At 46.3% G+C, this 23,860-nt stretch overlaps 8 protein-coding genes across 10 annotated transcripts; 5 read left to right on the top strand and 3 right to left on the bottom strand.

Moving 5' to 3' along the window:
• The first annotated feature begins 41 nt into the window (after positions 1-41).
• On the top strand, positions 42-2,937 carry LOC6636076 (zinc finger protein 628). 2 transcript variants are annotated; one of them, XR_011416872.1, is made up of 5 exons: positions 42-307; positions 428-1,635; positions 1,704-2,016; positions 2,104-2,397; positions 2,898-2,937. XR_011416872.1 is itself a non-coding variant. In XM_002059571.4 (4 exons), the coding sequence occupies exons 1-4, from the start codon at positions 161-163 to the stop codon at positions 2,323-2,325; spliced, it is 1,890 nt and encodes a 629-aa protein (XP_002059607.1). In that variant the 5' UTR covers positions 42-160; the 3' UTR covers positions 2,326-2,937. The 2 variants fall into 2 exon arrangements, 1 of the variants encoding a protein (XP_002059607.1); XM_002059571.4 differs by having other exon boundaries at positions 2,104-2,937.
• On the bottom strand, positions 2,913-7,709 carry LOC6636075 (PHD finger protein 12). Of its 2 annotated transcripts, none has more exons than XM_015168702.3 (5): positions 7,558-7,709; positions 7,236-7,426; positions 6,483-7,155; positions 4,854-6,409; positions 2,913-3,691 (listed from the first exon to the last, which is right to left on the bottom strand). In XM_015168702.3, the coding sequence occupies exons 1-5, from the start codon at positions 7,603-7,605 to the stop codon at positions 3,502-3,504; spliced, it is 2,658 nt and encodes an 885-aa protein (XP_015024188.1). In that variant the 5' UTR covers positions 7,606-7,709; the 3' UTR covers positions 2,913-3,501. The 2 variants fall into 2 exon arrangements, with proteins under 2 accessions (XP_015024188.1, XP_002059606.1); XM_002059570.4 differs by having other exon boundaries at positions 2,913-3,688.
• A 467-nt stretch (positions 7,710-8,176) lies between these two features.
• LOC6636074 (uncharacterized) lies at positions 8,177-8,893 on the top strand. The gene has a single exon (XM_002059569.4). It carries the CDS (start codon positions 8,287-8,289, stop codon positions 8,731-8,733), a length of 447 nt encoding a protein of 148 aa, XP_002059605.1. The 5' UTR covers positions 8,177-8,286; the 3' UTR covers positions 8,734-8,893.
• Positions 8,894-9,080: 187 nt separating this feature from the next.
• On the top strand, positions 9,081-10,323 carry LOC6636073 (uncharacterized). The gene is made up of 2 exons (XM_002059568.4): positions 9,081-9,569; positions 9,628-10,323. Exons 1-2 carry the CDS (start codon positions 9,241-9,243, stop codon positions 10,193-10,195), a joined length of 897 nt encoding a protein of 298 aa, XP_002059604.1. The 5' UTR covers positions 9,081-9,240; the 3' UTR covers positions 10,196-10,323.
• mldr (mitochondrial ribonuclease P catalytic subunit) lies at positions 10,276-12,066 on the bottom strand. The gene is made up of 2 exons (XM_002059567.3): positions 10,721-12,066; positions 10,276-10,655 (listed from the first exon to the last, which is right to left on the bottom strand). Exons 1-2 carry the CDS (start codon positions 12,004-12,006, stop codon positions 10,316-10,318), a joined length of 1,626 nt encoding a protein of 541 aa, XP_002059603.1. The 5' UTR covers positions 12,007-12,066; the 3' UTR covers positions 10,276-10,315.
• Positions 12,067-12,540: 474 nt separating this feature from the next.
• Positions 12,541-13,493, top strand: LOC6636071 (uncharacterized). Its single transcript, XM_002059566.4, has one exon. It carries the CDS (start codon positions 12,725-12,727, stop codon positions 13,268-13,270), a length of 546 nt encoding a protein of 181 aa, XP_002059602.1. The 5' UTR covers positions 12,541-12,724; the 3' UTR covers positions 13,271-13,493.
• Positions 13,494-14,835: 1,342 nt separating this feature from the next.
• LOC6636070 (uncharacterized) lies at positions 14,836-20,683 on the bottom strand. Its single transcript, XM_002059565.4, has 3 exons — positions 19,535-20,683; positions 19,104-19,460; positions 14,836-18,240 (listed from the first exon to the last, which is right to left on the bottom strand). The coding sequence occupies exons 1-3, from the start codon at positions 20,333-20,335 to the stop codon at positions 17,098-17,100; spliced, it is 2,301 nt and encodes a 766-aa protein (XP_002059601.1). The 5' UTR covers positions 20,336-20,683; the 3' UTR covers positions 14,836-17,097.
• Positions 20,684-21,127: 444 nt separating this feature from the next.
• On the top strand, positions 21,128-23,774 carry CCT6 (chaperonin containing TCP1 subunit 6). The gene is made up of 2 exons (XM_002059564.4): positions 21,128-21,361; positions 22,004-23,774. The coding sequence occupies exons 1-2, from the start codon at positions 21,225-21,227 to the stop codon at positions 23,463-23,465; spliced, it is 1,599 nt and encodes a 532-aa protein (XP_002059600.1). The 5' UTR covers positions 21,128-21,224; the 3' UTR covers positions 23,466-23,774.
• The last annotated feature ends 86 nt before the right edge of the window (positions 23,775-23,860 follow it).

Genomic DNA, 23,860 nt, shown 5'->3' with positions numbered 1-23,860 from the left:
CGATAGTCGTAGTGTGGTAATTAGATGCAATCGATATTTTTGGCCAACAGTGCCATCGATTGTATTGCCAGCTCTAGATCCATCCGCAATTTTGGAAATAAATAAAATAAATGTCAAAATAGTGCTAATGTTGCGTGAGTTCGTTTAGTTGGTTAACGCAATGATTTGTCGCTTGTGCTTGAACACATTGGACGAGCAGAATGCCGTGCTGCTGTTCACTGGCGCCGACAACGAGAGCAACAGCGACAACAAGCCAATACCGGAAAACTATTTGGTTCAATTGATATCGACGCATTTATATCTCTGTGTAAGTTCGCGCTGTGCCCCGAGTGCAGTGCAGTGGGCAGGTGGCCAGGTGGCCAGGTCGCCAGGTTGCCAGCCCCAAATGCGTTCTGTTTTAACCGTTATTTCATCCACATGCGCATAGCTCTCGCGCGACGATGCCATTTCGACGTCCATTTGCACGGATTGTTGTGCACAACTGGAGAGTTTCCACAATTTCTGGAAGCTGGTGGAGCACAAGCAGACAACGCTCTGCAGCCAGTTCTTAGAAATTGACTGCGATGTTAACTGGTCGGAGGAGGGCGATGCGACGGCCATCATCGATTATGAGCAGTACCCTGACCCTGACCCGGACCCGGACCTTGACACGGAGGCGGTCGGCGATGATACTCCAACAGTTTACGATGCTCTGGTCAAAGAGGAAACCGAATTTCACGAATCATACCTTAAGGTCGATCCCAAGGCAGCGGCAGCGCACAAATTTCCCTGCATGTTTTGCGAGAAATCATTCAAAATGCGCCGCTATCTCGAGGAGCATGTGGCCACGCACACCGGCGACCGGCCCATTGCGTGCGCCTACTGCAACATGGCCTTCCGCTGTCGCTCCAACATGTACACACACGTAAAGACCAAACACACGACACAGTGGCAAAAGGCGCGCGCCGAACGCGAATCGGCCAAGATCAACAGCAACAACAATGTGCAAATCCAAAGAACCATCAATGGTGACAACAACGACAAGCCCGTTGATGCATTAATGCCTGTGCCGCCCAGCGAGCCGAAGACCAGCACACCACAGCCGACACTAAAGATGAATGCAGCAGCGGCGGCGGCGGCGTCGGCGTCGGCAGCACCTCCAGTTCCAGCTGCAGCGCCCGCACCGCCGTCTTTGCCTGCGCCCAACGTGCTGCCATCGTCGCCCAACATTGTCAGCATCAAGTGTGAGCCCATGGAGGCCATCAATTTAACGGTATCCAAAACATGTCCAACGCCCGCCAAACGGGTGACACGCTCCAGCCGCCGCAAGACGCATTCGCCCAAAAAGGTGCAGCATACGGCGCGCAGCGCCAGCGAAGACAGCAGCAACGAGGAATTCGCCGATGTTCACGAGAAGCGCTTCAAGAGCGAGCTACAGACGTGCAAGGAAAACGAGCTTCTGCTGGCCAACTATAATGCCGTGGCCGCTGTTGTGGCAGCTGCCACGCAACAGCAGCAGCAGCGCTTCTGTGCCACAATCATGCAGCAGCATCAGGAGCAGCTGCTGACAGCCATGGCTGCGGTCAGCACCAGCACCAGCTCGGCGGCGGCAGCAGCTGCTGCTGCTGCTGCTGTGGCATTAGCCAGTCAAAGCAGGTGCGTAGCCTAGCCCCTGGCCAAATCTGAGCACAATCATTAATTGCTTTCTTATGTTCCGCCTGTAGCACACCGGCTGTGGCGCCTGCTACCGCGCCCGCTAACGTTTCGGCATTGGCAACTCCGGCTGCTGAGCCCTACACATGTAGCATCTGTGGCCAGCAGCTGCGCAATCAGCGCGCGCTCAAAAATCACCTGCACAACAAGCACAATACGGCAACGAACACGACCGCGAGCACATCCGCGTCCAGTCCCAGCCTGGCACTGCCCATGTGTGCAAACTGCGGCGAGCTGCCCGGCCAGAATCATCGCTGCCTGAGCAAAGCCAAGTACGCCTGCGACGTTTGCGGCAAGTCATTCAAGATGAAGCGCTATCTGGAGGTAAGCAACAGCAGCCCGGCGAGAATCGAATCATCTTTTCGATTCAGTCTGTATTTATATGCCTTACATTTGCATTCCCTGCTACAGGAACACTTTGCCACACACACTGGCGTCAAGCTGCACACCTGCGCCTTCTGTCCGACGGAGTTTCGGTCCAAGTCGAATATGTATCATCACACCAAGCGCAAGCACAAACTGGAATGGGAACGTTCACGGGCCAGCCGCACTGCGGCCAAGTCAGCTGCCGCAGAGCAGCAGCCGGAACAGGAGCACGAGCAGCTCGACGACGGAGTAGTCACAAATTCCTAATGCGAGATCATCTAAAGCAGCCCCCATATATATATACATATAATCAATAGTTACTGTTTAGTGTGTCTAGCCGTATGTACTTATGTACTTTAACATATTCCGGGCTGGCATAGACTGTCTATCCGCTGTTCCATGCCAGCCCCGATACTGTTTTGTATATATATATAAATTACTTTATGTGCTCCTCCTCTTATGCCTTACCATCTAGATGTAAAGCAATGCTTAATCTCTGCCGCTCCGCCTCCCCCTTAATTTGTCATGCGCCATCCGTATATATAGATATATATATATATATATATATATAAAACTGCATACACAAGTATACATCATACAATTTGATAGATATATTCATAGATATTTTCTTTTTTGTGTGTTTTTCTTTCGTATTTTGTATAAATTTCAATTCTCATTTACAATTTGTGTGTAAACATATTTTGCGCTTAAATGTTATTTAATTTATTATTATTATTTTTTTTTATAATTATTTTGTTTTGCACAAAATGCGAGCTAAATTTAACTCGATACTCAAATTTTATGTTTAGTTTTTAAACCCAGTTTTTTCTTTTTTTTAGATAAAATATGAACTCAATAATGAAATCCATTTCCTTACAACTCGTTATTTGAATTTTTATTTTTTTTGTTATGCTCCTTTATACAACTACAGAAGAAGAGAAAGAGGAATTTGATGATAAAGCTTATGGATGGATGGATGAGTGAATGAATGAGAAAAGAACTTCGACGATTTTGAGTATACTCTAGTAATAAAAACATGTAATAAAAAAAAAAAAACTGTTCTAAAACGCAATCTATCTTAATTTATAGCTACCGAAAGGTAGAGCATGATGCTTTTCCCATACTTCTCTCTCGCTCTCGCTCTCCCTCTCACTCACTCACGTACTATCTCTCTCGCTCCTGCACCCTTTCTCCGTCTAATTCGTACGGTATTTAATTGGACTCGGGCTGGCCCGACTTATGTTTAACTCTATATTGTATATGTTATATTGTATATTGTATATTGAATTATGCTTTAAGGGGGAGGGGATGGAATATATTCCCGGCATTTTGGGCTGCTGGCTGTGTGTTGCGATCGATCGCCGATCACTGAGATTGATTTGCATGGTTGCTAGCTGCGCCGCTTGGAGTATATTGTTTGGTGTGATCCTCTCTAGGGCCGGCTCACTTGGCACTGGCCAGCCGCGCGTTCATCATATCCGTCGATGGCACCGAGAACACAAACGAGAGGCAGCCGAAACGCAACAGGCTGCCATGGGCCAGCACAGCGGAGCCCTCCCAGGCGCCGGGCACCATGCGCACGGGCGAGGCGCTTTGGCAGCGACAGGCGGGTTTCACAATTGGCGCCAGTCTGCTTTTAAAACAAATAAGCAAAACAAAATATATAAACCTTTTGTTTATATTTGCTGTTTATGCGCTAATGACACTTCACAAAGACAACACCCTGTGCTATCGACAACCTTAAAGAAGTTTTCAAAGAAAAGGTGTTACCAGCTGCCGCATCAGAAAGCAAGCTGCTAAAAAGAACTAAGTTAGGCTAAGTTTAGCCACAAAATGGCTGATTTAGCAAGTCAGCCAAGTCTGAAAAAGCCAATCTTAGCTAGAAAGTAGCTAATTTGGCAGATTGGCAATAAGCGGCTATTCATGGGGAGGCCAAAAAATGAGCTAAGTCTAAAACAGGCCAAGCTTAGCTAGAAAATGGCTGATTTAGCAAGTCAGCCAAGTCTGAAAAAAGCCAAGCTTAGCTAAACAAGTTGCTGACTTGGCAGATTGGCAATAAACGGCTATTCATGGGGAGGCCAAAAACTGAGCTAAGTCTAAAACAGGCCAAGCTTAGCTAGAAAATGGCTGATTTAGCAAGTCAGCCAAGTCTGAAAAAAGCCAAGCTTAGCTAAACAAGTTGCTGACTTGGCAGATTGGCAATAAACGGCTATTCATGGGGAGGCCAAAAACTGAGCTAAGTCTAAAACAGGCCAAGCTTAGCTAGAAAATGGCTGATTTAGCAAGTCAGCCAAGTCTGAAAAAAGCCAAGCTTAGCTAAACAAGTTGCTGACTTGGCAGATTGGCAATAAACGGCTATTCATGGGGAGGCCAAAAACTGAGCTAAGTCTAAAACAGGCCAAGCTTAGCTAGAAAATGGCTGATTTAGCAAATCAGCCAAGTCTGAAAAAAACCAAGCTTAGCTAAACAAGCAGCTAATTTGGCAGATTGGCAATAAAAGGCTATTCATGGGGCAGCCAAAAAAATGAGCTAAGTCTAAAACAAGCTAAGCTTAGCTAGAAAATGGCTGAGTACAGCAACAGCGTACTGTACTTTGTTTATGCTCAAATGACACTTGTCGTCACGTGTGTGTGATTTGGCACGCTGCACTTCGGCTATCGACAATTGGAAGAAAAGAAAACTTAATTGGATAATTGCTGCGCTATCGATGTCTGCAAAATGAAGCAGAGTTAGGCAAATGGAGAGTCTGCAAATAGATTGTATTGACATGTTTGACCTAGAAGGGTTTGGCTCACCTGGCGTGCGCCTCACGCTTTGGCTCGTACTGGCGCTGTATGTGCCGCCGCTTGTCGAGCAGATCGTCGACGCGTCGCTTCAGTTCGGCATCATCGGGCCGCATCCGTTTGCCGGCATGTGTGGGCGCATACTCGGTGAGATCGCATGTGTATAGCTGGCCATTGACCTCGGTGCCAAATTCCGAGTAGTTGATCAGCTCGTACGATTTGGTGAACTCATCGTAGAATATAATCGCATGCTGTGGCGAGATCCGTGAACAATAACCGATAGCGGACAGATCGACCGTTTCCGTGTGGGCCAGTGTTGTTGAGGGCGTAAAGTGGCCGCCATAGCCGATGTACAGTGTGCGATAGCGCATAAATATTGATTGCTCCAGGCCCAGTGTGCTGAACCAGCGGCTATCCTCGAGCATATCGCCGAGCGGTGTCAGCACCGCCCGGGCACGCACCTTGCACTGCAACAGCTTCAGCTCCAGCCGCGAGGCCAGCTCGTATGCCTTCTCGGTGTCGCTGCGCTGGCGCGGCACATAGCTCTCGGCGGCCGTATCGGCTGCCGCAATCGCGGCGGCTGTTGCCAGCGCCGGATGCAGGGCCATCATCGGATCCTCGTCGGCGCCGTTGCCATTCTTCTGGGCGAGTATTGAGGACGTTTCGCTGGTGAACAGCAGCGAGAAGCGACGCATATCTTCCGGCGCCAGATCGCCCTGCAGCGCCGTTTGGCCCTCCGGCTGTGCGCCCGCCACGGATAGCTGTCGCAGCCGTCGCGCTGCCGTGCGATTCTTATACTGGGTAACAATCTCGGGATGCTCGTGGACTAGCTGCTGCAGGCGCTGATGCGCTAGCTTCTTGATTATGTCCACATCCAGATGGCATAGATCCGCATCAATGATGACACTCGATGATTTGCACTCCTCCTCGTCCTCCTCGTAGCTAATCTCCAGGCTGCCTCGATCCTGTTGCACATGACAGTTGTTCGGCTTGGACTGATCCGTGGCCGTTGGCTTGTTACACTCTTTATGCTCACTGTTCACATTTGGACACTCCGCCGTTTCAGCTGCCTCCGGCTTCGAGCTCAAACTGGGCGTGACAGCCACACCGTTGCTGCCCCGCTGCTGCTCGGCGCCGCTCTCCGTGTCGCTGTCGCTGATGCTGCCATCGAGTTGGGCGTTGCCGAGCTCTTTCTGTATCTCCCGGAACTTGGCACGAGCACAGCGCAACGCCTCCAGATCCTTAAGCAGCGATTCGGTTACGCTCTCCCTGGATATATCCTCCACGGCCGTGGGCAACTGTTTGCGCCGCTTCACTCGATCGTAGCGCAACGTTTGCCGCATGGAGGGCAGCAGCGCCGGCGGATGCTCGTAATGGTAGCGCACAATGGCCGGCACCTCGATGTGGGCGCGGGCGCGCATGCTCAACTTCATCCGGAACGGCGGATGCCGCGTATTGACGCGCCGAAAGAACTCCATCTTGACGTTCTCATGATCGAGCGGCTGATGGAAGCGATTCCACAAACGTACACGCTCCGTGGCCGAAATGCTGTTGGTCATATTGGCATCCTGGAAGCGAAGCGAACCGAAATTAATTGGCAGTGGCATCACACGGACGGTAAATGTAAACGAATGAACTTACTATAAAATTCTCTACATGATTGGGGCACATCCACAGGCCGGCGGGCAGTGCGGTGAGCGGCGGATCCAGGCAATCCTGATGATAATACAGCGGACAATAGTCGCACGAAATGAGCGGCGCCCGCTTACAGCTTCGCGTGCAATAGAAGCACGTCTTGGCCGGCAATGGCACCAGACCCTGTGCGTCCAGCTCGAACGGCTTGGAGTTGCGTCGCTGACTGTTGGGCTTACGATGCCCGTTGCCGGTGCCCGTGTGCGGCTGCACCGGCTGCACCTTACCATTTCCCGGGAATTGGGTGTGCAGCTCCAATTCGGCTGGCAGCGAGAACTGCTGCGGATTCAGCATGCTGGCGGCACGTATTACATCGTCCAGCGGTGTGGGCTTTCTGTTCGGATCGAGAGCGCGCTGTATGGCCAACGGCATCTTGGCCAGCAACTTTTCGGTGCTATTCCGTTCACTATTGCTCCGCTTGCGCAGGTTGCGAATCTTGAGCGGTATCGACTCCAGTTCACCGGAGGATGGTGTATTGGCGCGCGAACCACTGCCCGCCGAGGGTACACGCTCCACGGAACTGGCCTTGGAAGAACACGCTGGCTGCGACACCTTGGCCATGCGACAACTATGGCATAACCACTGACCACTGGGTATATCCTCCTCGCTGAGCGGCGGATCACTACAGATGCACCAAAGCAAAACAAAAACAAAAATAAGCTGTAAAGTATATTGGGCGCACTTTAGGTTGGGAATACCCACTGGCATTGTAGGTGAAAGCTGGAGGGGCAACGGTCGCAGCATAGCAAATTCCCGCCCTCCTCGCAGGCATCACATAGATCGTGGTTATGGCCGCGTCCAGGACGCCTATAGTACGGGTGCTTCGTGTTGGTGGTGCGCTGTACCAGCTTCTCCTCCTCGTTTGGCGGTGGCTTGATCAGTATCTTGATTTGCTGCAAAAGGCGAGACAAGGAACAATCAGATTGTCTGTATCTCTGTAATCAGTGCAATCTGTATCCGATTTGGCGGCAATCGCTGTGTGTCGTCCGGCTGTGGGCAAAACATTTGTCAGATGTATACGCACCTCCATTATGCTCAGCGAACCAATTGGGTCCTGGTCAGCTTTTGACATCTTTTTAACTTTTTTTTCGTTAACAAAAATTTGTTAGCTTGGAAGAGTTGAAACCAAAACCAATCACAGCGTTGCATTTAATTGCTTGCTGGGTTATGCACGACATATCGATATATATCGCACAAAATTGCACGAGTGCCGATTAAGGCGGGCGGGCGCACTGTTACCCCTCAGCCAATGCGCAATATGGATTTAATCGCTAATAAATCTTTGCTTTCGCCCTCGAATCCAACCTTAATACCTCAATTACAAGTAAACTAATTGTATCATTTTTTTTGGCGCAATGCAGAAAAAGGAAAACACTTCTTTCTACTTAGCATTTGTTGTGAGCTATTAAATAAATATTTGGAATATGTGCTTACCATTTTACAGGCCAACATTGTTACAGATTTTGATTTTTGAAACTAGGCGGTTAGCTTCTGCACTCTTTTTGTTGATTTATGCAGCACTTAAAGTTGTTTCGTTTTGGCGGGAAGGCATTTACAGTTTTAGCTATAACTTTGTTGCATATCGCATTGTTAAGTGAGAACATCGATAGACCACAACCTCTAACTGTGTTATCGATAACGATACACAAACTTTTGACAACACAAAAACAAGACGCAGCTGCTGAAGTCATAACTGCGTAAATATTAAATTGTAGTACAAATATTGGCTAAAGCTGACAAATCAAGGTGCAGCATGTTTTCGCTGTTTGGCAAACGCAAGCCGGCCGAGACGCCCACCGAGGAGGCCATTCAGGGCCCCGCCGATCAGCCCACCAAACCAAACGTTGGCGATGATTTCATATTTGTGGAGCGAAAAACTGACGCAGATCCCATCACAGCGCCCGGTGGCATGATATACCCGCCCATGCCCCAAACAGCGTACGGCCCAATGCCATATCCACCGTCGCTGGGTGGTCGCACAGCAACTGGCAGTGGGCCAAATCTAAACGCGCCAGCCAGTTATCTGCAGGACATTCCGTTCGAGCTGTCGCCGCAACTGGCCACCAAAGATCGCTTCAATGGCACCCAGTTGCAAGTGGACGGCATTTTAGCACTGATGACCCGTCAGCTCTCGGTGGATGCACTGGCCGAGGAGTATACATTCACCCTGGAGCGTTCAGTGCAAAATGATTCGTACTGAATATGGCGAGCAATGAAACTAATGCTAATTGTATACATAATTTAATATATATGTAAATGTGTAGAATAATTATAGATTTGTTGCGTGTGAGAGAGCGTTAGAAATTGTAATATAAGTTAATTTGGCGAATTGATTAAACGGTCGAACAAATACAAATATGCGTTGGCTTGTCTCTTATTTTCGATTTGTGAATCCCCCACAGAAAGCTTACAATTTCGAGCAAAAGATGGCGACACTCGCCAATAAATATTTCGCTTAAACCAGAAAAAGCTGTTGGCAATCAAAGTTGGCTTTGACATTTGAACTGGTTGTGCTTTGGGTCCAGCTTCAACACAATTCATTTCATGTTCGATAGCGTAACATTAAATTGCCAGTTCTCTCGATGTTATAAAAGGAAAAGCAAAACAAACTATTTTTGTTACTTTTTTTTTTCTTCTGTTTTCGTTTTTTTCAACAAAATTTTGTGTCTATTCAAATTTAGCGAAATATTAAATCAAATACGCAATTATGGCCAGCTCAAATGTATCTGATTGGGATGAGGCTCTGCCGACATCGTCTACGGAGGAGGCCGAAGAGGAGGATACAGACTACTGCAGCCCGGAGAATCGGAAGAAACGGCAGGAGGAGAATGTCTCCAAGCTGCAGTCGTATGTGCGACGCATGGCCTATCAGCCGGCGCTGCCGCCCAAGGCTCGGGCCTACGATGTTGCCCTTTCAAAGCCCAAAAAACACACGCTCATGGATAACTATGAGCAGTTCAAGGAAGTCTACGATCCCAAGCTGCGGGCCAAGCGCATCAAGCGCATGTTGGGCAAATACAATGCCATCACCACAGAGTAAGTACATCATGGGCAAGGATTCGGTTTCAATAATGCTAACAGAAAACAATTGCAGGCAGCTCGAGGATGTACTGAAGAATACCAAGAAGAAGGAGCGACGCAAGGAGGATTTCCTGAAGCGCAAACAGGAGATGTACTACAACATGCTATCCAAGATGGAGCGTCAGTGCCGTTCACAATATCTCAATGTGCTGATCAAGAAGTTTGCCAAATTTATTGCACATCTGGCGACGACAATGCGCATACCGCCACAGCTGGTCGATCCCTATGCCCGGATGCAGCGCGGCATATTCTGTAACATACTGCTGGCAATTGGTGTGCAGCCGACCTCGCAGTCGGCCATCTATTATACCAGCCAGGATGCCATTGAGTATGATGTGTGCCATCGTCTGGCACATGCGCTACTCAGTCTGATCATCAAGGCGTTGGATACGGCGGCCACACGCGAACCGAATGAGGTGCCCAAGCCGCCAGCGGACATGGACTTTAAGATGGACAACTATATTAAGGAACGGCTAATGTGTGCCGCCAAAAAGAAGATCCGGAATGAGCAGCGCCGCAAGCGTCAATCCACATTCAATTATGGCGCCTTTCACAAATGCTCCCGCCTCGACTGCGATTAGATCGATATCTGCCGGGCAGAAGCGAACACAAACAACAAAAACATTTACATTTTTCCATCGATCTAGCACACATTTGTCAGTTCTGATTCGGGGACTACCCTTCAAATAAACATGTTTATATTATACTACATTTGGGGCAATGCTCAGGCACAGCCATTTTTCTGGCACCTCAAAGCTTTCCGACGGATTTACCGTATACACCTCACAGCAGGGCACATGCCAAACGTTGCCCACTTTGTGGGCGCTCAACCGATACCTAATCGGCTCCTTGACAATTATCTGACCTGTCTGGGTTTGTGTGACCAGAGAGTATTGATGCTCCTGCTGCCAGCGTCGGAATATGGCCTTCAGTTCGCTGCCCAACAGAAAGGCATGACTGCGCATCAGATCCCGCGAAAAGAAGTCCGTATCCTGGCCGCTGTGCAGCGTTGCGTACAGCAGAAACGGATCATCGTGGGTGCTGTTCGGGTGGTAAAGCGCATGAGTACACATCAGGTCAGCGACAACTGTGGGTTGCATACTCACAGATTGTTGGTGAGGAAAACACTGGCATTGTTTTGTATATACTGCATGGCCGGCCTGGACCAGTTGCGCATGTGCTGGCGACCCAGGACAAGCACGCGCTTGCGTCGCTCCTTGAAGTAACGCACCACGGTGGCCAGCAGTTTGGCCAGCTGCTGGGGCGGCTTCTTGTTGCCCGTGGAGTAGGCCACATTGAGGCCATCGATGACGCAATCGTAGGGCGCAGTTTGCTCCACATACTGCTTGAAGCGTGCCACCTCCTGCGGCGTAGACTTTTGGAACACGTCGTTGCGTATGAGCACCTTGGCCAGAAAGGATTCGCGCAGTTCGGCGAACTGTGCATCGCTGATGGCCACATGCTGCAAGTGCTGCTGGCAGGCGCCACATTTGCCCATGCGATCCAGTCGCGTGGTCGTCGCCTGCAATTGCTGCGGCAGCCGCTGCGCCAGCGCCAACAACTGCTGCGCGACCAAATCGCTGATGACAATGTCGTGACGTTCCAGAAAGCACAGCAGTCGCTCCAGCTGTGCACCTAGGGTCTGCACCTGCTGTGCACTTTGCGCCAAGTGCGCCAGATACACCTCACACTTGGGCAGCTTGCGCGCCTGCAGCATCTCCTCGAGCAGCCGCCAGGCCAGCTCTGGCTGTTCCGCGGCAAATGCCTTGGCTGCCAGCGTACTGTAGGCTGTTACACTGGGTGCACTGGTCACCTTCATCATCTCCAGCAGTGGCACAGCGCGCTGCCAGTGCTGCTCGGTTGCTACCAGGCCGTGTATCAAATGCTCACAGCTGCTGGCATCCAAAATCTCGTGGGCGCCCTGCAGCGTGTCACAGATGTGTACAATTTCCGCTTGCTCCTCGTCGCTGAGCGTGCGTGTGTGGTAGGCGGCGTTATAAACGCGCAGCATACGACCCAATGTCGCTGCATTGGGCTTAATGCCCTGCGCCTGCAGATAGCTCAGATAGCTTTTGGCCAACGGCAGCTTCTCTGCACTGCTGCACATGCCCAGTACGACGGCGTCCACGTTGCTGTCATTGATGTATTTATAGCTGTCGGTCAGTGTGCTACGCACCCGATCCCATTCGTCGTTGCTCAGCTCGCTGCTCCGTTCAAAATAGTCAGCCTTCAGCTGTTCCAGCTGATCCGAAGGCACTGCACCCAGTTGGGGCCTTCGCTTGTGTTGACTGGCCAGCAGACGGTATGGCGGTGACTGTGTCATTGCTGTCCCAGCAGTGCTCTTTGTGATCAAACTGTGGCGCAGTAGACGCAGTACACGTAAATTGTACATTATTCTGTTTATTGTCAGTTACACTTGTTGCCGGTTCGGCAATCGAAAGACTATCGATAAGCACATTTCACAAACTATCGAGTAGCAAGGCACATATGCTACCTCACTTTGTTATCGTTGTCAACACTCAATGCAAAATCGAATGGCCGTTATTTGTGTTTACCCACTCGATAGGCGTACAGTTTGAAAATATTGAAGCCTTTCTTAGGAAAAGCTGGTATTCGCTGGCTTTGACACTTTCCAATCCATTTATCACCCGTAGGCGTTTTTAAGAAAATCATATTGATAATCTAACAAGTGTAAGAATTAACCTAAGAGTTAACTTAATGTCTTAACTAAACCGAGCAAAGAGTGCTTCGTCTAGACTGATGTATTCCATTGTATTTTACAACCCCATTTATTCTGGAATGCGCATTTGTTGGCTGCCCACCCAAATGCAATTGCAGACATTTGCACAATCTTTACCACTGTATGCGATACTTAATTATCGATACTATCGATAGTGCCATCACTTGATACGCAAGTCGGCTTTTGATAGTGTTGCCTTCGTGGTCGCTCTCGCTGGAGAAAATTGCGCCGTTTGTTTATGCTAAAAACAGTTTAGTAACAAACAGATAATTCACACGTGCAGTTCGGCAATATTTTGGTGTAGAATAAACCCCCCCCGACTCCATATCGACATCCGTATCCATTATAATCGTTAATATGCCGATGTAAAATGAATGCATTGCGCAATATTTTTACATCGCGTACCCTCAACTATCTACGCCAGAATGGACAGAACGCGATCCTCAATGCCACACAACAGCCAGCGCCAGTGCCGTTGTCCGATGCCGATGCGGACAAATCGCTGAAGGATGCCCAACGCTCAACGGCGCTCTCGATACCGCGCTCCATACTCGACGCCTGCCGTTTTACGGCCAAGCCGTTTGAGATAACCGGCAATGCCGCTGGGGCTAAGCCAAAGGGTTCATTGTCGCCGACAACCCTGAAACGGTTCCGTCGCATGCAGCGCCGCATGGAGATCGTCTACCTGTGCAAGCTGTGCAATACGCGCAACACGAAGACCATCAGCGAGGAGGCCTACTACAGCGGTGTGGTCATACTTCAGTGCGATGGCTGTGCCGTCGATCATCTGATCAAGGACAATCTGGGCCTGTTCGCCAATAGTGATGGCAGCAGCATGAATATCGATGAGGTGCTATCGAAGCGACAGGAGCGAGTGCGCATCATCAAAGTGAACGAGCACGGTGAACTAATCTAGTTCCAGTTCCAGCCAGGACAGCGATGCAGTGTCGTCGTGTCAACACTCGGAACGAACGAAAGGGTGACAGAAAAGAGCGAGCGAGAGAGAGAGAGAGAGTAACAACCTACCTAAACAACAATTTTACCTTCTTTTGTTTTTTGTTTTGTTATGTACATATATGAGAGCCGACGGCTAAATATAATTTGTTATCGCCGGTCAAACCAGCTATGAGTAACTCAAATCGAACAAATATCTTTCATTTACTGCAATCGCAAGTCCACTTGAAGAGTTCAGCGATCGATCGACCAAAGGCATGCCTACCCGAATACGATTTCAAATTTCTTTGGTATCGCTATAAATACCCCACACACACACACACGCACACATATGTAGATCAACAGGCACGAGCACGCGCCAGCCAAATTGCTGTTTATAGTCGCCAGGCGGTGTTAGCATATACTATATGCGATACTACGTATTCGCTCTCATATCTAGTCTAGAGATGAGTGCGTGCTTGCTTTATCTAGCATAACATGTACACGCACCGACACGACACGAACGTTTTATATAAAAAAGGTTAATTTAATTTTATTATTTAATAAGTGAAATTAAGCGCGAGAGAGTTGAATAGGAATCGTGTACCAAACGTTCGTGCGTGTTTTCGAATCGTAGATTGTACTGCGTTCGGAAAGCCGGCACGCGCACATCTCTAATCTTGGGTGCAAATACGGCGCGTCATCGTGCGTCTGCGTCAAGGGGCCCGACGAGCGTTTATATGATCGTGATGCTTGACGCTAATTAAAACGTTGCAAAAACAAAATCAAAGTCCACTAATATTTGGATTCGCTAATTGTGCGACAGCTGGTGCTAATTATTAACGCGAATTTTGATCTAAATTATTTGATGCGCTCGTGCGAATCGTAGCCCAGAGAATATAGCCCAAGGACTGCTTGGCCATGTCTGAACTGCTTTATCGACGCAGCACGCAAACTACGCAGTTAGCCAAAAAACGGTCCGAAACTTGTTTGCTTAGCTTTCGGCGCTTAAGATTCTTGAGCGTTAAGTTAGTTTAATCTATTAACTAACGGTAATTGCTCGAAAGTAGAACGCAAATTTGATATGGCGAAATGTTTTGAACATATTCCTTTCATTAATCATATAAGTTAGATGAAAAATAATGCATTTATGGTTTATTTGGACTTCTATATGATATTATAATGCGAACTTTCAGAATTTCAGTATCTTAATTCGAGAATGTTTAGTTGCCTAGCTTGCCTAGAATTTCGATTTTTCACCCCAACTGTCTGGCATTGAATTATGCACTTGATATCACACTCACTTCATAATATACATATGTAGATAAAAAAGAATGCTTAAAAGTGAACTCTACTGGGGACTGGTTATTGGGTTAGTTATAGTTATCAGTGGTTATCTGTGGATGGTTTGAAAATCGAAAGTACTTGCACTATCAGAGAGGCATATTGAATGCCACTCGAGCCCTGAATGAGGGGAGCTTATGGGCTCTACAAGCTGATATATGTATGTATATGTTGATGATATGCGATGACACATTCCAAAATGAATAAAATTTTAATTATATTTTTTATTGAAATTTACACATGTGGTTGAAGTTGGCGCCCATGATAATCTCTCTGTATGCGCCATTTGCTTTTTGTTTGTTTGTTTTTTGTCTTGCAATTGTTTTTGTCTTTGCTTAAATTAGTATACATAAATATGCTAATAGGTATATGTGTATATATTAATGTATTTGTATTGTTAAATGTTTTTTTTTTTTTAATATTTGTTTCGTTCTTTTCTTTCTGTTTTTCTTTTAAATAGTTTTAGGAAGCGCACTTTGTTACGGCCTCTTAGACGAATTTTGGATCAATTCGTTTTCAAATCTCTTACAGCTGCTGTTAACTATTTCGCAAGTTTTGTCATAAGAAAACACAAAAACAAAATTCAAATTGATATACGCAAGTGTTTCAAATCACACACACAGGCAAACGCATCTCTCTCCCTCTCTCTCTCTCTGTGTGTGTGTGTGTGTGTGTGTGTATTAGTTAGTTCTTAAAGCATATGAGTAAGCAAATTGTAATCCAAATACTTAATTATACTAGTAGCTGCTGCATACATATACATATACTTTGCTGTTGCTGTCAATTGTGCTAAATGAACTTATGCTAAGGGTTGAATTTGTTTTGTTTTCTTATAAAAGTACAGAATTAGGTATGCATGTATGCATGTGCATGTACGTGTGTGTGTGTGTGTGTGTGTTTCTATTGTTGCAATTTAATCGCTCTTCGTTAGCGAATGCAATCGATTGCAGTTGGATATCGATAAGAGCGATACCGAGGCAGCTGCGGCAAGCAGTTCAATAAATGCACATCTCAAACTATATACAATAACGAAATATGCAAATGTATGCATATGTGTGTGTGTGTGTGTGTGTGTGTGTATGAGGATCAGAAGGGGGAAGCCCAAAGAAACCTAGCAGAAGGCATCTAAGGATTGCAGACTATTCAAAATACAAAGACCATTTGGTTACTTAGATCAGTAGACATAAGTTTTGAATGGTAAACAATCGCATGTTTATAATAGAAGTATTATGTAGAGAGTGTGCAAGTTTAATAAGCTAACGCAATTGCTGCAGTTTATGAAATTGTGTGTTTGATTTACCATATGTTTGTTTGTTTTTTTTTTTTTTTTTTTTTGTTTTCATTTCGTTTGTATTGTTTTTACATTTATATATATTTATGTGTATATATTTATGTGTATGTAAATGTATTTTTTCAGATTCAGTCGTTTATGTTGTTAACTAAAACTAGTTGGATGTATTATAATTATGTTAATGCAATAGTGCTGAGCTTAGTAACTGTTATTGTTATTGTTGCTGTTTTTCATGATTTTGTTTTTGTTGTTGTTGTTTTTGTTGTTGTTGTTGTTTCAATTAAATGGCCCTGCGCATGCGCAACTCCAGTTACAATTTCTTTTTCCGTTTCTTTCCATTTTCTTTTCTTTTTTGTTTTTGTTTTGTTTTGTTTTCGCGACTCGCACACGCATTTTAAATAAATATAGATTGTATGCATACATAATTGTACATAGAATACTTTAAGAAATACTTGTTATTTTTTGTTTTTTGTTTTACGTTTTTTTGACACTTATTTATCATTTAACTAGTGTGGAATGTGTTTGCCTCGTTGCCTCGTCGAAGATCTGTTTAGTCACCATTTTGCGCATTTTGGGGGAAATGTCTTTTGCATTGTTCATTTCATATCGTTTCATATATATATATAAATATAGTTTGTATACATTTTATATGACAAAAAAATATTGTTTGCATTCAATTTGTTGACATTGCCACCAAAACGAGCACTCCAGCTGCCGTGCGAGCGAGACGGCAGATGCCCAAATATATATACATACATATATATATATATATATATATATTTATATATGTATATATATAAGATATAGTTTGTGTGTCTTAGATCTATTAAAGTTCTTGGCTTAGTTACGGACAATTTGTAAATACTTTTAAACTTAAGTACAAATGTGAATGGGTTAACAAAAAAAAAAAAAAAATTAATATATATATATATATATTTATATATATATATAATTCAAAATAATAAAATTATTAATAGTAAACGAATTCTATAATAATACAAATAAAATTAATTAAATACATTAAAAGGCTTTTAAAATAGCTGCCGCACATTGGCATTGGAGGACATTGCAATAATTTAGAACTGTTCGCGTATCTCTGTGTGTGTGTTTGTGTGTGTGTGTGTGTCTGTGTCTATTCAGGCAAATGATGGAGTCAGGATTAGCGTACGGACCGCTCACAGCGTGGTGCGGCTGGAGCGTCCCCCAACGGCGCCGGTGGTGCCATTGGGACGATTGTGACGACGCTTGTGCAGGTAAAGGCCAGCGGCCTGGGCGAATGCCGAGCCGCATATCTGGCAGACGTAGCGCTTGACTTTATCGTGGATTTGCTTGTGGTTCTGCAGATTCTTGGTGGACTTGAAGATCTTGCCACAGATATCGCATTTGAACTCCTCGTTGCTATAATGTTGCTTCAGATGATCGAACAGGCTGTGCCGCGACACAAACGATTTACTGCACTGCGGATAGTCGCACTTGTAGCAACGCTCCCGCTCATCCTGATGCACAATCCGATGCGCATTCAGATGGCCCGGCGTCGCGAATGTCCGATGGCACACCTCACAGCCGAACGGCTTGGGACCGTCCGGTGGAAACATATCCTCCTCATCGCCGGCGCCAGAACCAGCAGCAGCTGATGTGTCAACGCCAGCAGCAACGTCAGCCTCACCGCTGGCGCTGTCGAGTATGCTGTGATTCAGGGCCAGTGTCGGCAGGAAAAGCTCATCGTTGTGTCGACGCAAATGCTCATCATAGTTTGACTTTTCCCGAAAGCTGGCGGTGCACAATTCACAATTGTATTTGACCTCATTGCCGGCGCCCAAATGCAATTGTTTGTGATTCTCAAACTCATCCGCATTATTGAACTGTATGTTGCACACGTTGCAATAGTAGCCGCCGCCTAGGCTCGGCTGATGGCTGAGCATGTGCAGGTCCAGTTCGCGCAGCGTTTGCACAATTTCGCCGCAATGCTGGCATTTGAATGGCGGTATATCATCGTCCATGAAGCTCATCTGATCGTAATATATGTAGTTGGGTATAAATTTTCGACCCAGGCGTTCCGCATTCAGGCGCTCCATTTTCTGTTTCGAATAATCGAAACGCAGCTGAGAGATTCGCTTCGATATCTGTATGGTGGTCACATCAATTAACTGCTGCAGCTCCATCGCCATCTGTTGCAGGCCCTCGCCGCGACGCTCCTTGCTGCGATAGTCGGGATCGAAACGATTGTAAAAGCACTGATACCGCTTCACCATGACCAACAGCTTGGCGGTGGACGTGTCATTCCAAATGGCCGAAAAGCGACGTCTATAAGATGTTTCCTGGGAAAGAATATGCCATCAGTTACTAAAGTATCCTAAATAGCTAGCAGGCTTTGTTACATCTTCGAGCTGAGATCAATTATTCGTGCCATCGAAATATTTTGTGTAATCCAAGCCAAATGCACACATATAGAAAGTCGCTAAATATTTGCTTTTACGGGGACTCGATCACTGAAATTCCTGTTTGTTCGGGTTCTACCAAGGAATACATACATAATCGCACACACATCCATAAATCAGACAGTCTGTCAGGACGAACTTATTTCTACATAAATATAGAGAGAGCGCTTCTTTGTCAAGCAGCTATTCCACATTCCATTTCTCTTTTTTTGCAGGCTTTTTAACAATTTGTTATCTGATATAACACACATGATAGAAACGTAGCAGGGTATTTTAATATGAGCTAATACTAACAGATAGGGTCTGCGTACGGAAGTTAAATTAAATATTTACCACGAACCGAACCTTAAACTAAACGAGTTTCATTTATGGCTTTATTCAACCATAATTGGTGAATGCCAAGTTTGAAGAGAGATCGAATCTAGCCTGAATCTTGTTTATGAAAATATGTAAGGTTTACAATAAATTCATAAGAAATTGAATATGTGAAAAGGCAGAATGATTTAAATCAAAGCTGGATGTGGTAAGACAGGCAATCGAACGGAGCCTTAGGCTCACAGGGTCTACGGCTATGGGAGGGGATTCTAAAAGCTAAGAATACTACAAATACAGATGAGAGTCGCTTTGGTCGACTTTTGTTTATGCTTATCATGTACATATATCCGATGTCAGTTCCCAGTAGAGAATATAGGCACTGCCTTTGGGCATCGAATTGCATATGGAATACGCGAGGACAGACTTACCTTAACAACGGCATCGGACATCTTTGAATTGTAGCTATAGACCTCGTTGAGAAAGTGCAACTCCTTGAAATACCACAGCGTGCTGATGTTTGTCTTTTCGAGGGCCATGCGATTGCATTCGCGTTTGTAGACGGTGCGCAGATTATCCCATTTGCGTGTGATGGCATCCTTGGCCAAAGAGATATTGAAACGGTTTTTGAACTCGAGGACAATCCAGTCAAGGAAGCGTGCACGCTTAATGCGATCCCGGAACTGGGCGTGACTGTGATCCCAGAGGAATGGATTGCGCTTGTACGAGTGTATCAGGAATTGTATCATCTTGCGATCCTTGATGTGCATGGTTAGCTCCCGATCGCGCTGCAAATAATAAGGAATATTTAGTTGGTTGGTGCTCACATTAGCTAGACCAGCTAGCAGTTGGCTGCACTTACACCAATCAGCGATTCTTCGACCATTTCATCATAGCTCAGGAAATCGGATTCACCGCCAAGCGGATTGCTGCTCTGTGCATTGTAGCTGCTGCTGCTGTAGTCTGGATACTCGCCGGAATTGTCGTCCATATAGCTTTGTTCGCCATCGGCATATTCATCCATGGAGTCATCCGCGTCGGCTGCCAGCGGCTCGTTCTTAACAGCCAATCTGTGGACACTACGCCTGGCTGAATATGGCGGCGGTGGCTGCGTCAGTTTCATGCGTGACCTGGCGCTGGCTGTGGGTATGTCGCTTTCGGGCAGTATAGCTTCGGTTTCGTCGTCGACATCATCGTTGTCATTGTCATCGGGCACCGCCAGGTTATCGTCCTCATCCTCGTTGTCGCTGCTTTCGAGCTCTTGCAGCTCCTGTTTGATAACCATTTGGGGCTCCAGCAGGGCAGTGTCTGCATCGGTCAAGTCTTCGATCTCATCAAACTGGTGCATGCCACCGTTGCCATAGCCATGATGTGCCTCCTCCTCGTCATCGCCATCGGCTATGCCCAGCGACATGGGCTGGCCCATGGTGAAAGGCAAGCTATTGCCAGGGCTGGGACCCTCAGTGCTGCGCTGTGCATCCTCCATGTGCACAGTTTGCATGTGGCCAATGAACGCATCGAAGTAGAGAAACTTCTCGCTGCAAAAAATGCAGCATAATGCAAAATACTGAAAATCCTCGGTGGCCGTCACAACGCCACAATCCTTTGTGCACTGACGAAAAATTTCCTCATCGTTTTTACGTGGATATGCCAACACACTCATTGTGCCCCACGCGACTTTGTTTATTCCACCTTGAACTGTTTGTTTTCAATCTGTTTGGCGTCCCGTTTCGCGCTGGCTATGCGGGAGCACTGCACTGATTTGATTTTTATGGTAATTCCTTTCAACAAAAAAAAAAATTGTCGCCGAATTGGTTTCGTTTAGTGATGCGTGCTATGTATTGGTTTGTTTATCGTTATCGTTATCGGAGCCTTATAGATATGCTAGCCAAATGGCTTAACAAATATTTAAATTCATATACATTTGTCGTTTGAAAACTTGTTTATGATTTGTTAGCATGTATATTGCCAATGAAATTAAATCATAAACTAAAGAATCAAATTATTTCACAAGATCAAATAACGCGAAACACATTTTGATTTTCCATACATAACATCTATCTTTAAGTTTTAATATTTAATGTAATTAGAGCATTGTCGGACAACTAGAAAAGCAAACATGTTTTTATTTGGCACTGTCCACTTGCTAGTTTCATTGAGTTGAGTGCAGCGCTTGCAAATATATCGATATGTTTTAGATATATAATTAGTTATATATAAATTAGAAAAGCAAACACTAACCTTTGCTATATTCCTCTGGCATTTCATCTAGCCTGTATAATCCTGACCATTAAAAGTACAATGAAAAAACAGATGAGTAGAAATCGGATTGCCTCTTATGTGAGCACCATACTATCTTCTTATCAGTTGGCAAAACAAATGTACTGCGCATATCGATAGCGGCACGAATAATTGATTGCGAGTAACAAACAGCAGGGGCGATAGCAACATCGATTACTCCGTTATTCTTCTCCAACTACTGGTCGGCGTGTGTGTTGCACTTGCATTTAATTTATAACAAATTTGTATTCGTTGGTACTTGAAATACAGAAATGGCTTCCATCAGCTTGTTGAACCCAAAGGCTGAATTTGCGCGTGCTGCACAGGCTCTGGCCATTAACATCAGCGCCGCCAAAGGCTTGCAGGATGTGATGCGCACCAATTTGGGACCAAAAGGCACAGTTAAAATGTGAGTACCTTAACTTAAATCTGAGTTTAGAGCACGGCTCCTGCGCGTGCATAAGGATTTGAGGGTTAAAATAATCGCAGCGTTATTATTAACAAACATTTTGCGACAGCTGCGCTGCCGCAGCCGCTGCCCAATTGAGGTTAAAACCGTCGAATAGCGGCATGCGTCATCGAGCGACTGAGATGGCAATAGCGCATGTAGCCTACAAATGCAAGAATTAAAATCAACTTGCATTTGTTTAAAAGAATGTGCTAAATTAAACCGACGCTTTAACGATTTGCTTGTTAAATGTGCAGAGACATTTTTCTTTCTGTGCTGCTGCAAATCAAGGCGCACAATAGTATTTCTTTCGCTCTTTGGGCTTGCCATGTCTCACGCGCTCACACAAACACACACGCACACACACACACTTGCAAACATATGTTCGTGTGTAGACAGAGATAGAGTCATAAGTCTTGCATGCATTCTCGAACGTTCCCGATTGGGTTGGCTGCTAAACATCGATAAATCGTAATATAGTGTTATCGATGCAAAACGTATCCTCAAAATGTCCTAGGGAAGGTATTTTAACTTTGTCACGAATTGTTGAACGCATAGCTGTTTTTATACTTTTCAAAATTAATGAACATTGATGATTTGCAGGCTTGTCTCCGGCGCTGGCGACATCAAGATCACGAAGGATGGCAATGTGCTGCTGCATGACATGCAAATCCAGCATCCGACTGCTTCGATGATCGCACGTGCCAGCACCGCACAGGATGATTCCACTGGCGATGGCACCACCACCACGGTGATGCTAATTGGTGAGCTGCTGAAGCAAGCCGACATCTATTTGTCGGAGGGCTTGCATCCACGCATTATGGCCGAAGGCTTTGAGAAGGCACGCGACAAGGCGCTGGAAGTGCTCGACCAGGTGAAGGTGCCCGTCGAGATTAACAAGAAGAATCTGATGGAAATTGCCAACACCAGCTTGAAGACAAAGGTGCATCCGCTGTTGGCCGATCTCCTGACGGACGTGTGCGTTGATGCTGTGCTGACCATTGCCGGCGACAAGAAGCAGCCCGTTGATCTGCACATGGTCGAGCTGATGGAGATGCAGCACAAGACCGACACAGACACGCAACTGGTGCGTGGCTTGGTCATGGACCATGGCGCTCGTCATCCCGACATGCCCAAGCGTCTGGAGAAGGCCTATATTCTTACTGCCAACGTTTCGCTGGAGTACGAGAAGGCTGAAGTGAACTCTGGTTTCTTTTACAAAACGGCCACGGAGCGTGAGGCATTTGTGCGCGCCGAGCGCGAGTTTATTGATCAACGCGTCAAGAAGGTCATCGAGCTGAAGCGTTCCGTTTGCGATGGCACCGACAAGACCTTTGTGCTGATCAATCAGAAGGGCATCGACCCCATCTCTTTGGATGCACTGGCCAAGGAGGGCATTCTGGCGCTGCGTCGCGCCAAGCGCCGCAACATGGAGCGTTTGGCTCTCGCCTGCGGCGGCACTGCCATGAATTCGTTCGATGATCTGCAGGAGGAACATCTGGGCTATGCTGGGTCGGTTTACGAGCATGTTCTCGGCGAGAACAAGTACACGTTCGTGGAGGACTGCAAGAATCCGTTGTCGGTGACAATTCTGATCAAGGGTCCCAACAAGCACACAATTACCCAGATCAAGGACGCCATCCGTGACGGCCTGCGCGCCATCAATAATACCATTGGCGATAAGGCTCTGGTGCCTGGCGCTGGCGCCTTCGAGGTGCGCGCTCACAACGAGCTAACCAAGTATAAGGAGACGGTGAAGGGCAAGGCCCGGCTAGCCGTCCAGGCCTTTGCCGATGCCCTGCTGGTCATACCCAAGACGTTGGCCATTAACAGCGGCTATGATGCCCAGGACACCATTGTCAAGCTAACGGTCGAGGATAGGCTCAGTCCGGAACTGGTTGGTCTTGATCTGGCCACTGGCGAGCCCATGAAACCCGCCGACCTGGGCGTCTATGACAATTACATTGTCAAGAAGCAGATCCTTAACTCCTGCTCCATCATTGCCAGCAATTTGTTGCTAGTCGACGAGGTTATGCGTGCGGGCATGACCAGCCTCAAGGGCTAGTTCCTCACCAGCTGGTGTAGCGTCTATGAGTTTCATCTAATTAATTAACCAGGCTAACTTAAAATATACAAATACACACACACACACACATGCACCCGCAACAGCAACTAGAACTCAAATAATGACGAGTTGCCTTAAATGGGAAATCGTTATCGCTGCTTCGATAACTTATCGAACTTCTACCAGAGAGGATAAAAAAAATATCTTAATTTCATCAAGTATTTCTCTATATTTTTTTTTATATCACTAATGTTTACTTAATACGGAACCATTGGTTTAAAAAATATATTAAACACCATTTAAAAAAGATATTGCCTTGAATTTCATTTAATAGACTGGCTTGACTGGGATATAGACTCAATGCATACCGTTATTTGTGAAAGCTTTACCGCTAG

This window comes from Drosophila virilis, chromosome X (genome assembly GCF_030788295.1).
Source record: "Drosophila virilis strain 15010-1051.87 chromosome X, Dvir_AGI_RSII-ME, whole genome shotgun sequence".
Classification (NCBI taxonomy): domain Eukaryota; kingdom Metazoa; phylum Arthropoda; class Insecta; order Diptera; family Drosophilidae; genus Drosophila; species Drosophila virilis.
This window is presented reverse-complemented; position numbering and strand designations above follow the sequence as displayed.